Source organism: Montipora capricornis, chromosome 3 (genome assembly GCF_036669925.1).
Source record: "Montipora capricornis isolate CH-2021 chromosome 3, ASM3666992v2, whole genome shotgun sequence".
In the NCBI taxonomy this organism is placed as follows: domain Eukaryota; kingdom Metazoa; phylum Cnidaria; class Anthozoa; order Scleractinia; family Acroporidae; genus Montipora; species Montipora capricornis.
The window spans coordinates 22,270,463-22,282,716 of NC_090885.1; the positions used below are offsets into that span (position 1 = coordinate 22,270,463).

The following is a 12,254-nucleotide window of genomic DNA, read 5'->3' on the forward strand; positions in this document are numbered from 1 at the left end:
ATTAGGACGAAGACAAAACGGATACAAATTCCTTTGTTTGTTTTCGTATCTTTTTTTCACAGTTTCGTTTAGCCCGTTGGGTGTATCAGATCACAGCCTTCTCGGCTTATTTCTAGCTCCCGTACATTTAAGAACCGAACGAGGAGAAGAAGACAGCAGTCATTATTACTGCCTATAAAAAGTTATAAGTCAAAAGAGTAAGTTCACTTGCCCTTCTTTTTGAAATCGAGTCTATGGGATGGTACTAACTTCGCATTTGAATTCCAGGACTTGGGTTCGGAAAAGAAATGAACAAGGAAAGCTGAGCAAGTGAAAGTTTAATGACGGCTCATAATGTATGAAGTACTTACCGCTCATAGGTCCTTACATGGACTGCCAGAGCAATCAAAGCATGTGTACGGTTATGGACTTTGCGCATGGGTAAATGGATCACTTGCAGAAAATTGCTTTGCAGTTTGCAATATTACTAAGCGAGAAAAACTTTCGAAAGATCCTAATTCTTAGTTACCTAATATAGGTATTAATTACTCTTCATAAGGCGCATACCTCAATTCTCGAACTATCCGCTCGTGCTCCTGATTCAGTTGATTTCTTAACAAGTTCTTTGCATCCTCATGGAGTTGAAGACAAGCTTCTCTGCATCTTGGGGAAAAAATGTATACGCATTACTTACCACAAAGGATAAAATAAGAAGGACCTTGGGTTCAACTTCGTACTTCAAACAAATCTTGGTCTTTTTTCTTCACTTTCATCTTTTTGCTGTGCCAATCGATATGACGCATATGGCTGTGCAACAAAATTAGGTGGACATGAACTCGATTGCGAGCCTCCCACTGAGCATTTCGGATGAAAGCAAACCCATAGAGGATATTACATGGCCGCGCGGAGATACGAATTTTATCTTCGAGCGCTGATAGTACACGTTTCTCTCACTCGTTCCCTGTGCTCACTCATGAGAGACACTATCAGCACGAGAAGATACAATTCGAATTCATGTAATGTTCTGTTTATTGCGTCCGACCGAAGGAGAACGCGTCCTAAGTTTGTTCAGATTGTGTGACTGTGTAATCTTGCCAAAAGGAATCAAGACTTTTCTCTGTAAGGGACACCAAATTAGCCGCCCCGAAGATTCTTTTCTTGTTTGCAGGTGCACCCTCGCGTGGATTCTCGCACTTGCATTCATCTCGATCTGATGACAGTCTCTTTTTGTCACATGGTTAGTTTTCTGGCTTGGAACCCTACGGAAACACATGACGACACCTTATCCTCACATGTGAACATATGTTCACGGCACGCGGTGAAGATATGAGTTTTTCGTAAGAGGGAAAATCCTAATAGTTCATCAGTACCTATATAATAAAATGCATGTTCGACAGAGAACTGAAGAAGATGTGTGCATCAAGTTTATAATGGTTTTTCCAGTCCAGTTGCTTACTTCTCTATGCTTGTCCTTTTGTCTTCATCGTATTCTGCAACCATCTAAAATAAACACGAACAAGACACTAAACTGAAATAAGATCTTTGAGAAATTTTATCCGTTCAGTCATGCTCGAACTTTTTTTATCTTTAGCTAGAACAAACGCTCCTTGGGCTTCGTCACGAGTGGAAAGCGCGACGCGGAGGGCCTTAGCAAGTTTCAGGTGTGACTAAGCGAGGTGATTCACCGTACTTGGGGTCACTATTCCAAGGAGGTTCTTGAGCATGCTCTTATGAACATTTTAAAATCTCCATTCTCCATAAATGCATTTTTGCATTCATCTTTCGATTTCCGGTGTGAACAGTAATTTATTAAAATCAGCATAACTTCGCTAATTTAATTGGAGAATTGGACTATAATAATTAAACATTGGCAGACTTTTCGATGCGAGGTTGACGATTCGTGCTCGTTTTATCCAAGTGTTGTAATTCAAAGAAATGCCTTTAATTAAATTAATCACCTGAGCCATCTGTTGCTTCAGTTCAGCACACGTTTGCTCCAATTCTTCTCTTTCTTTGAGAACGGCATCAAGATGACTGGTAGACTCCTTGGAAAGCAAACAAGAACACACGCATGCAAAAATAAGTCCAATGTAAAGAAATTAATTCTGTCCAGAAGCAGTGCAAGCTTAACCTCTCTGATCATTGTAGCTTTGATTTGTTGCTAACGTTTAGCTGCGGAAAATATTGAGAGCCTTGGCAACGCCCACTGAAACACCGCAGAGAGCGTCACTGAAAATTAACTTTTGCCATGAGAATTTAAAGACAAAACCACAAACTGCTAACCCAGTACCTGTAAATTTCGCCTTGTTGCCTCCAAATCCTCGAGGGCTTGTCGGTGTTCTCTGTCTGAAGTTGAAAAATATATATATTTTTAATGTCGTTCACAGGAAGATGATATACCGCGGACACAAAGAGGAAGTGCATTCAAATCAAAATGACCAAATAAAAACAATTACCTGGGTCCTTCTTGTCATTTTGCATTTCTTGAAATTTTCTCTCAAGATCTTGAGACTTGACCTTTAAAATTTATTTTAAAAACGATTTTACTAAGTTAATAATGCAAGAACTGATTTATTCTACTTCTTAAATTTGGAACACACTCACCGTCCAACATGCCACCAAGTCAATGGAGAACATGTTTCTCTTAAAATGACAAACACTTACATCTTCTTTTGAATGATTCTACGGGTGACCAATTGGGACGAAGAGAGGATGAATGCTTCGGAAGGCTTTACCTCAAGTTCCTGAGCAATGCTTTCCATTCTTTGCGCTTTTGTCTCTTGTTCTTTGAGCTGATCTTTCACAGTTGTCAATTCTTTCTCCAGACTGAGAACTTGTTCTCTCTTTGCCTTGTTGCTTATCAAACACTGCTCAAGTTCTTTTCTTAATTCGCTGACTGTTTCGTCCAACGGTATCTTACTGACAAAAACCAAAAAATTGATAATTAATTTTACGTAATGGTACCTCTAACCGCACTGCAAACCTCTTACTAACCGAACTCGGGGGCAATACTGGGGAATATTGGCCCTCGGTCGTTTTTGTACGCACACATAGACTAAGAAAAGCTCTCTCCTTGTCATTTCTATAGCAAAGTTTTACCGCACAGATGGATTACCTCTTACTAACCGAGCGCGAGGGCCATTCTGGGGGATATTTCCCAGTACGTACGGTCCCGAACAAGTGAGATTAGTAAATTGTTTATTGTGTGGTATCGTTTCTTTGAGCGATCCAACACTTCTCGCCTTGGTGAAGATCCGTAATCTTCGTCTTCCATCAGCAAACTTTAAATTCCGCTTGCGTTAATCATAATATGATAATTGTACTTTTGTGATGAAAAAAATTAAATTCCGCTTTTTTAAAACTTTTTGTGATTCGATTAACTTGAATTTCCCGGGAGAGAGAAAAAATACCGAAACGGACCGTTTCTGTGGTAATGGTCCATACTGTAAAATCCCGACCAAAAACCAGCCAATCAGACTGCTCCATTTAGCCTGAGAATTACTTGTCATATTGATAAAACGATTTATTTAACACTCAGTTGTTGAAGCTGCCAGGTACTTAAGACAGCTGTGTGCATCTTTTAGAAGTAAAAGATACAAGATTGCTGCAACTGTGGTATGAATGGATAACTGTGGATACATGTGCATGTACTTACTGAGATTTCGGAGTACCCCAGTTTTCTTTGTTGAGGTTTCTCACAGTGAGGTGAGCAAAGGAGCTGTGGTCGTGGATGCCAGATCCCACCCCTACACCAAGTCGGCTTGCACTCTCATACATCTTGACTTGTTCTTTGAGCTCGGTCAGCTCATGCTACAAATTGAATTGAAAAACAATACTGTGAGCAAGTGCAAAATTATCTTGTATTGATATAGAAGGACTAAGAATCTGTAGGTGGCCAGTCCTGCAATGCAGAGACCTTGATAGCAAATGATGCTGTGTCGCCTTCAAGTCCAGTGCCTCATGTCCACAGTCCGTTTTTTGTACTGGACATGTTTGTAAAGCTCTAATAATAATATCTGACCTGCTAATTGCCCTTTCTCGCAGTCAGAGACTAAATTACTAAGGGCGCAGCTCAACGAGGTCGGACCGAAGGAGCTGTGCTGCCAGCTAGGTGCTCGGCCCCTGAACACGACCCATGTATGACCTCGGAGCACAGCACCACAGCCAGATGAAATAAGCCGGGAGCAGATTTTGAGGAGGGAGGAAAACCGAAGTACCTGAGAAAAACCCTCGGAGTCAGATTGAGATTGACTGAAACTCAGCCCACATACGACCCGAGCCAGAGTTGAACCTGGGTCACAGAGGTGGGAGGCACGTTTGATGACCACTAAACCACCCTGACTCCCCAAAGGGATCAAATTTGTAGCAGACAAAAATGATACAAAGTCACAGTGGATCAAACAGGGCAACTGTACCCATGAAGGCCATGCCACAGTAGTTCTTTGGTTTTTTTGGTTACAGGAGAAAAAGGGTGCACTGATTAAAATAATACAAATAGTTCTAATTAATCGCACATTAGTTAAGTGTGTTTGACTATTGAGCACCAATTATTAGGAAAATGAAGAGCACATGAAAGACATGTACGAGCCTCCAATTGCGTGCGCAATTGCACGCATGCATTGTCTTCATTTGGACTAAGTCGAAGTGCTCCAAATACATTGAGAGATGTCCCAACATGGTGACCGAAATGTGAACCCGAACTCAAAATTACTGAAATTATCAACAAACGACATGATTAGTGTACATTCTCCTTCATCCAACACAAGTATTATCACCATTCCCTATTTCTGTTTCTGAGATACAATACTTTCCACTTACCTTTAATGAAATGCACTGTCCTTCAGCCACATTTCTAGCAGTAGAGCTTTCTTGAAGTGCCATTCGTAACTGGTTGATTTCTGTCATAGTCCCTACAGTTAAGAGGGGATATGTATTTTTTGTCAGTAGAGGCAACAGTGACAACAACATATTGCATTAGTTAAGAGAAGAATGGATGATACTGTAGATACATCTAAAAGCTTTCAATAATTATGCATTGGGATCCAGTGGGAACGTGAAGACTGCTCTCATTGCTGGAAAATCGTTGCCATCAAGCCATCAGCCCCAGTCAAGGAGACAAGTATTCTTCAAACTAATACAATCATCATAATGCTGAAAGAGGAAGGGCTGCTCCATGCTATGGTTCCTACGAAACTACAATACGACAATGTCATAGATACAGTACACCTTTCATCTAACCAGCATGACAAATCAAGGTGACAGCCCCTCCTTGTTGCATTTAGGTGCTGAAATTAAATGGCTGCAAAGCATTGGTACTTGTTTTGATACAGGAATACTCATACTGCTGTTTTGGTCTGACATGAACAGCCAACACTTTAGAAGCGCAGCTGGGTGATGATAATTGGGATGAGTGAAGGAGGCGCAGGGAGATTATCCAAACACCACTTTGGACACTTGATCCTCTCCCAATTTACTGTAACAAGTAGTTTGATCATCAAAGATGGCTGCACAGCCAATTACAGTATTCATCCCTTCCTCACTAAAATAGAACTTCTCTAACTGGCTAATTAAGCACCTACAGTAGCTTGATCAAGTCATTCTTACATCATAATGTAAAGATCTGCAACTGCATAATTATGTAATAATACCTGACTTGAGTAGTTCTTGACATTGCTTTTGACTGGAATCAAGGCTCTTAGTCAGTGAGTTTATCATGTCTGCTTTCTCAACAAGTTCATCTCTAAGCTGATTAGCTTCCTCAAGCTGAAAAAAAAAACCAATGTTATTGATGCATTTTATACCCCCAAAAACTCAATACAATACAATCAAATACATACTTAACTGACCTCTCCCCATGGGGGCTTTTCAGGGCCAATGAAACACAATAAACGAAGAACAGACAGAACAGAACAGGATCAAATTCAATTAGTGGTTAGGAGGGGTCTTGAACCCAGGATATCTGGATCTCAAGGCAAGTGCCCTAACGAAACTACTACTAGGCTGTACTGCCTCCTCAATGCTCTTCAAAGACTGTCACTCTCATTGCTAAAAGGCTGCCCATGTCTACTGTTCCCTTATCTCTCTCTAATTCCACTCCTCACATACACTGTAATGCCTCCCACCCCCTAACCAAATAGACATTTGAAATAAGGCTTTTTACAAGTAAATTCTTTAAGACCACTTCACCCCCCAAAACAAGGAAAAAAAGAGCAAAAACACTGTCCAGGTATGTGTACATGTAAATGTAACCGAGTCAGAAGTTGGTCGCAACGGCGACCACCGTATTTCTCTTTTTCAAAATGGGTGCTGTTGTAAACCTTTTAAAGTTAGTGGACAGGTGAGGAAATGACACTAAAGCTAACTGGGTACCTAGTGCCACTCATCCTCTCGATGCACAACTAAAGCAAGATTTCTGGCTGCAACATCTTGCAGCAGCAGTAGCAATAATAATAATAATAATAATGATATATGATGTTTGAACAAAGGCAATTTGGGATGATTCCCCATTTTCCCTTCAGTTAACATTTCCAAACACTGGTCTGATTTACTCGATAATCCCTTGATAAGACTGCCTCATCAAGTTTCTGTTTCAATGCCAGAACTTGCTCCTCGTGCTTCTTTCTCATGGCATTCACTACACTTTCATGTTGTTCCTTTGCCCTTGTCAAAGACTCAGAACGACTTAATTCCACCAGTTGCTGGTTTAAGCTGTCTATTGTGGTCTCTGCTACATGAAGTTTGCTGACCACCTAGAAAACAAAACAAACATCATAACTGCCTTATTTCCCCTCTTTTGATGCCATAAAGCCACATGTCTTAGGAATAACTTTTCTGTGGTCACCGAAGGGTTTTTTATATTAGAAAGACATGCATGAAGACACAGATCTATGTGATAATCAACTGGCTACATTATTATAAGAGAATGTGCACAATCATGTACTATCATATCACTACAATATCCAACCAAAGCATCACCCTGCTACAATACGGGTCAAAAGACTTTGGGACCCCTGTCAAATATTGGCAGAAAAGTAGAGAAATTCCTATACATGCATCCAACGTAATATGAGCAACGCGCGTTGTCCTTGTCGAAACATGCGAGCGATCGATGAAAGGATCTTGATTTCGGAGACCATGAAAAATCAACATTGTAATGAATGGAGGGGGAAAAGCGGTAGTTGTCCCAACAGTTTTGACCAGGATTGTCTGAGAAAAGAAATTCTTGATAATTGGTCTCAAGGCCAGATAGCTTCATTGAATCTCATTAGATAAGTGTTTCACATAGTAAAACAATATAATGCACCGGTGCATAGGTGGTGTGAGAAAGGATTGTGAAAATGGTGGGTTACGTTACAGTAAGCAGTCAACAGGTCTTGACCACATTTCTCGGCTATTTAATTAAAGAAGATATTTAGGTATAGAAACACAAAAAAGATAAGTCTTTCTTTTCTATTCATACAAGCCCCTTTTGGTTTAAACAATCACCGGGTGTGTATTTTTAACATTTCTCACCCTAGAAACACCAGGAGATCAAATTAGATGTTACATGTTAGCTTATTATTTTACAATGGACGAGAACTGTTGAAAAACGCTTTAAGCGTTTTTTTGTTCAGAAACGAACACCGCCATATATTCTGGTAGCTACATCAAAAGCACAACCAGAAAATGTGTTTTTAGGAGTGAGAACTGTGACTGAGAACTGTTGCTGTTGTCAACAACGGCAGGGTCACGCACAGACAATTCAGTTTTTGTATGACACTGATTATCATCAGCAAGATGAGTGATGACGCACAGCAAATTTGGCGAAGCAAAATCTACAGAGACATGAATGTGGCTCTTTCCCTTGTCCTATTTTATTGTCTTCGTGATTTGTCATTCAACTTGTGAGGAGTTGAGTTTTGCTTAGCAAAGTCAGAGGTATTCTGCAGCTCGAAAAGCGGCTGCAAACTGCGCAGAGTCTGGGAACAAGACACCTGAAATTATTCTTTGCTGGTTTTAAGCTTCTATAAAACAGCCTTTACTACAATAAAACAGTTTTGAGGACATGTATGATACAGTTTCCAGTTTTGTTCGATGAATCTCAGTTTCAGGCAATCCAGTTTTAAAGACTTTGGGACACTGTACATGCTTCCAAATTAATATATGAGAAATGCCGCCTTTTTTGTGCCCCCTTCTCTCCAGACAATGTTGAAAGATGCCAGAGATCGATGAATGGATCTTGATTTTGGAGACTGGAAAAATCAACACTGTAATGGGGGGAGGGGGAAAAGCAGGAATTGTCCCAACAGTTTTGACCAGGCCCCAGTTGTTCAAACGATGGATAGCGCTATTCGCCGGATAAATCACTGTCCATTGGATAAGTCAAAGCAAAACCAATTACACTATCCAATGGATAGTGATTTATCCGGTGGATAGCATTATCCACCTTTTGAACAACTGAGGCGAGGATTGTAGATGTCCCCAGACTGACAATGGTATGAGAAGCAATGAAAAATCCATTCACCTCTTCTTTACTCCCTTGCAATGCACTGACTTGTTGGTAAGATGCTGCAAGTTGACCTTTCAGTTGATTCAACTCTTCATTGCATGTCTGCACCATCTTTTGTGACTGCTCAAGACTAGTCGAGAGTCCATCACATTCATCTAAAGTCAGCAAATAATTTAAACTAGATCTTAACACTGCTTGTAAATAATTAAAATCAATTCATTAAATTGGAATTAGTAGTAGTTCAACATTTGGAATTGCTATACACGTATGTACTTGCATATATTTTCCATGACATGAAATACAGGAAGATTATTTTCAACAAGAAAAGCAGGGATGCTCTAATAAATATTCAAGAAATTATGTCACTCGAGTTTGTTGGTTTTCTTTTCTGCCAACTGATTTTTCTCCAGATTCAGCAGCATCTCCCTGGCTTAAAACCAACATTTCTTTAGTTTCAGGTAAAAAGATTAAATCAAAATTTTGATATGCTTGGGAAAACCACACACAAAATTACATGTAATTCGGTTCATGGAAGAATGTGTTACCCTATGAGTGAAAGCAATGCTTATATATTATATTATTATCATGATCATTGGCTAATGCAACAACAGTGTTTTAGAAGGAAATTTGTATTTAATTAATACCTTTCATAAGTGCATTCTGATGATTTAAAACACGGATCTCTTTTGTCATCTCTTCCTCTTGGCTCTCAAGCTTTCTTGTTAGTTCTTCAATTTTCCTGCCACGTGCTTTATACAATATCTGAAGCTGTGTATTTTGTGGGCCATTCTCGATTCTTCCATTGCTATCCTCCTTCGTTTCACTGTCATAGTGCGCAGGACCTTTGCCAACAACATCTTGATGGGGTTGACGTTGCAAATTGTACTGAACTCGATAATTCTCAGGATTATCTCTCCTGTAACTACGGTTTTGCTCATTTATGCTCTCACCCCCTCTGAAATGAGGCATCTTACTGTTATGCTGTAGGTCTTCATCAAAGTACCCTCTATAATCTTCATCAAATTCATGACCATCGTATCCATGGTGATGTTCCTTAAAATTCCCTAGAGGCTGACGATAATGATCATACGCTTCTTGCTGATAAGGCAGCTGTCCATGTATTGCTTGATGAGGGTGATAACTTTCATGCACAGAATACCCCTTGTCAACATCATCAGAAGATAGTTGATACTTTGAATCGCCCGCATCATGGCCATAATTTTGCTTGTACCCGTCAACTTGATCATCAAACTGACCTTCTTGCTCTTTGTATTCCCTGCTGTAATCATAATAACCTCGGTGGTTGTAGTTTTGTTCAAAGTGATGACCTGAATCATAATCCTGTGCCTGATTTGTTACTCCTGTAGGTGAATTTTGGTTTTGCACAGTTCCATTCATAAACTGAAATGCACGCTGAGTGATTAAAGGAGGTCGCTCAAATGCACCTCCTTCAGAGGGTATAAATGTCTTAGTGTCTTGTCCCCTTATGATATTTTGATGTTCACTGAAATCTTCAGAGAATGGTGTATCTCGGCTGTATCCAGAGCTTCTGAGGTCATGTGAGGAGAATGATGCATCGTCATCCAATAGACCATCATCAAGTTCACTGTTTAACAGCTCTCTTATCTTGAAGAAAACAGCAAGGAGTGACAAGTCAAACTTGAGGGATACATGTACATGTCCACACAAAAACATAGGGTTTTCAATAAAATATAGAAGCCACCATTGTGTATGTCTATTTTAACTTTGGTTGATACAGTGTATTGACCGAATGCAAAAATGGCCGCCAACAAATTATTCTTTTGTCTTTGTGTTAATTAGCCTAACTAGCCTCAGTCACACGCGTAAAATTGAAAGAATTTGGGCTGTAAAACGAGGCTAGTTAGGCTAATTTTATTAACACAAAGACAAAAGAATAATTTGTTGGCGGCCATTTTTGCATTCCTTCAATATATTTTTTTTAACCTAGTCGTTATTCTAAAAGCAAAAATATCAATAAAGAAACTTTGAATTAATTTCTATTCCATTTCATATCCAAATTAGGGTTACCGTAAACATTCATTTTACTGATTGGGGTTAATCAGTAGTTAAACATGGAAAAAGTCCTTAAGGAGGCTCGAAAGGGTTTTTTGTTGCTATAGTGTTAGTGAAACAATGAAAGATACCAAAGAAGGATATTTCATAGTGTTGGCCAAATATAAATATCTTTGCAACTCTATTGTTGGGTAATACTTTAAGGGCACTTATGATGTCATATCCATTACCATGGTAGCTCCCCAGGTCCACAAAAAGGCCCTCTAAATTTCAGTTTTTGGAAATCATCTAAAACACTACAATGTAAGTCTGTGACCTACCGCTCTAACTTATTTCTTTGATGGAAATCTCCCTAGTAAATTCTTTAACTTCCCAGAGAGTATGACAAAAAGTTATCGAGTAGAATTTAAGATACATGGAAAAAGGCGTTTTGGAGTTTACCGAAAATTGTACTATATGTAGATAACTTTCCTCAAAACTTTTTTATTTGAAGTGCCACTGTGAATGATAAGTGCATGCAAACAATCAAGGTAGGTCAGCCAGCAAAATTCCGAGATAAAGACAATTTTTTCCCACAGGTTTTATTTCCAGTTCACGCGATTTTCCACCAATTTTCATTTCCAGTGTGTTGTGCACGCTAGGTTTGATAGAAATTATTTTGATTCATTCAACTGACAGTTATGGCGTGCGTAGGTTACACCATGTATGTGCATGCGCAGCTACAAACCCTTTCGAGCCACCTTAATTACTAGTGAAACATTGATTACTTTCAAATGATCACCGCGGCTAGCAGAGCAACTTAAACAGTTGTGAGCCCAAAAAATCCAGGGTAGATCGAAGAGGACTAAATGCATGACAGTTCAATTGCACCAGTTTGCTCTTCAAATGGGCTATATCAAGATTGGATTTTTTTAAGGCTTCAACTTGCAACTGCTTCAGTAAAGTTGCTTTGCTTAAGGATGGTGCCGACTATTGTTATTGCGCATACATTCTGCGCATCTCGAGATACTCAGATTTCCTATGGGTGGTGCTTATTAATACGGGGATATTTTTGTGTGGTTCAAAACTATGCTGCGAAAGCAGAAAGTGCTTTTGGTATCCAAAACGAAAATTGGGGGTAACCACACATGTTTCAGAGATAATTAAGCTTCAATTTGGAAAAGAAACGCCATACATTGCTTAATTGGTATTTTGAAGATTTTTACAAATATTGTTGATTAATTATCTTCGGAAAATTGTGGTTACCTCCAATTTTCTTTTTGGATTTTCAATAACACTTGTTAAGATCTGCTTTTCCTGCATATTCAGTAAACCATACAAAAATACTTTTTGAATTAGTAGGCACCATCCCTAACACAATGTTGTCATTAACTTCATTTGATTCTTCAATTCAGATACCACCCTGCCAGCAGAGCCTTTCTTAACTTGATGAAGAAAGGACTCTGCAGAAATTGTGTTAAGTCTTTATTGAGTATGCGCAAGCCATTGCTTGGAGACATTTCAAACCCAGGCCAACTCTCAATCACACTCCTAGATGCCATTTTGACCTTTGCCTTGTCAAAAATATGATCCACATGCTGGCTTAACCGGTTTGACCGGAGTTACTAGCCCAGAAACTTGGACTACCGCGACTTGAAAGACTTGACACAATTTCTGCAGAGCCCCTCTTGTTCACATTCAAAAACACCTGTATCATAACACAAAAGTTCATAATTAAATTCATATCAAAGGAAGATTCAGTGGCAGGATTTTC

The 12,254-nt window shown here is 39.4% G+C and overlaps 1 protein-coding gene across 3 annotated transcripts in view; it reads right to left on the reverse strand.

The window, feature by feature from the left end:
- LOC138040920 (centrosomal protein of 152 kDa-like) overlaps positions 1 to 12,254 on the reverse strand; it is a 31,352-nt gene that overhangs the window by 16,641 nt on the left and 2,457 nt on the right. For all 3 annotated transcript variants that reach the window (XR_011130712.1, XM_068886646.1, XM_068886647.1), the window contains exons 3-14: positions 9,112 to 10,093; positions 8,483 to 8,622; positions 6,528 to 6,728; positions 5,628 to 5,742; positions 4,798 to 4,889; positions 3,635 to 3,789; positions 2,715 to 2,898; positions 2,436 to 2,496; positions 2,270 to 2,325; positions 1,938 to 2,024; positions 1,436 to 1,479; positions 547 to 642 (exon numbers count right to left, since the gene is read on the reverse strand). Coding sequence is in view for 2 of the 3 variants with exons in the window: in XM_068886646.1 (XP_068742747.1) it covers positions 547 to 642; positions 1,436 to 1,479; positions 1,938 to 2,024; positions 2,270 to 2,325; positions 2,436 to 2,496; positions 2,715 to 2,898; positions 3,635 to 3,789; positions 4,798 to 4,889; positions 5,628 to 5,742; positions 6,528 to 6,728; positions 8,483 to 8,622; positions 9,112 to 10,093 (2,213 nt within the window). In the remaining variant the exon portion in view is untranslated. The remainder of the gene's footprint in view (positions 1 to 546; positions 643 to 1,435; positions 1,480 to 1,937; positions 2,025 to 2,269; positions 2,326 to 2,435; positions 2,497 to 2,714; positions 2,899 to 3,634; positions 3,790 to 4,797; positions 4,890 to 5,627; positions 5,743 to 6,527; positions 6,729 to 8,482; positions 8,623 to 9,111; positions 10,094 to 12,254) is intronic.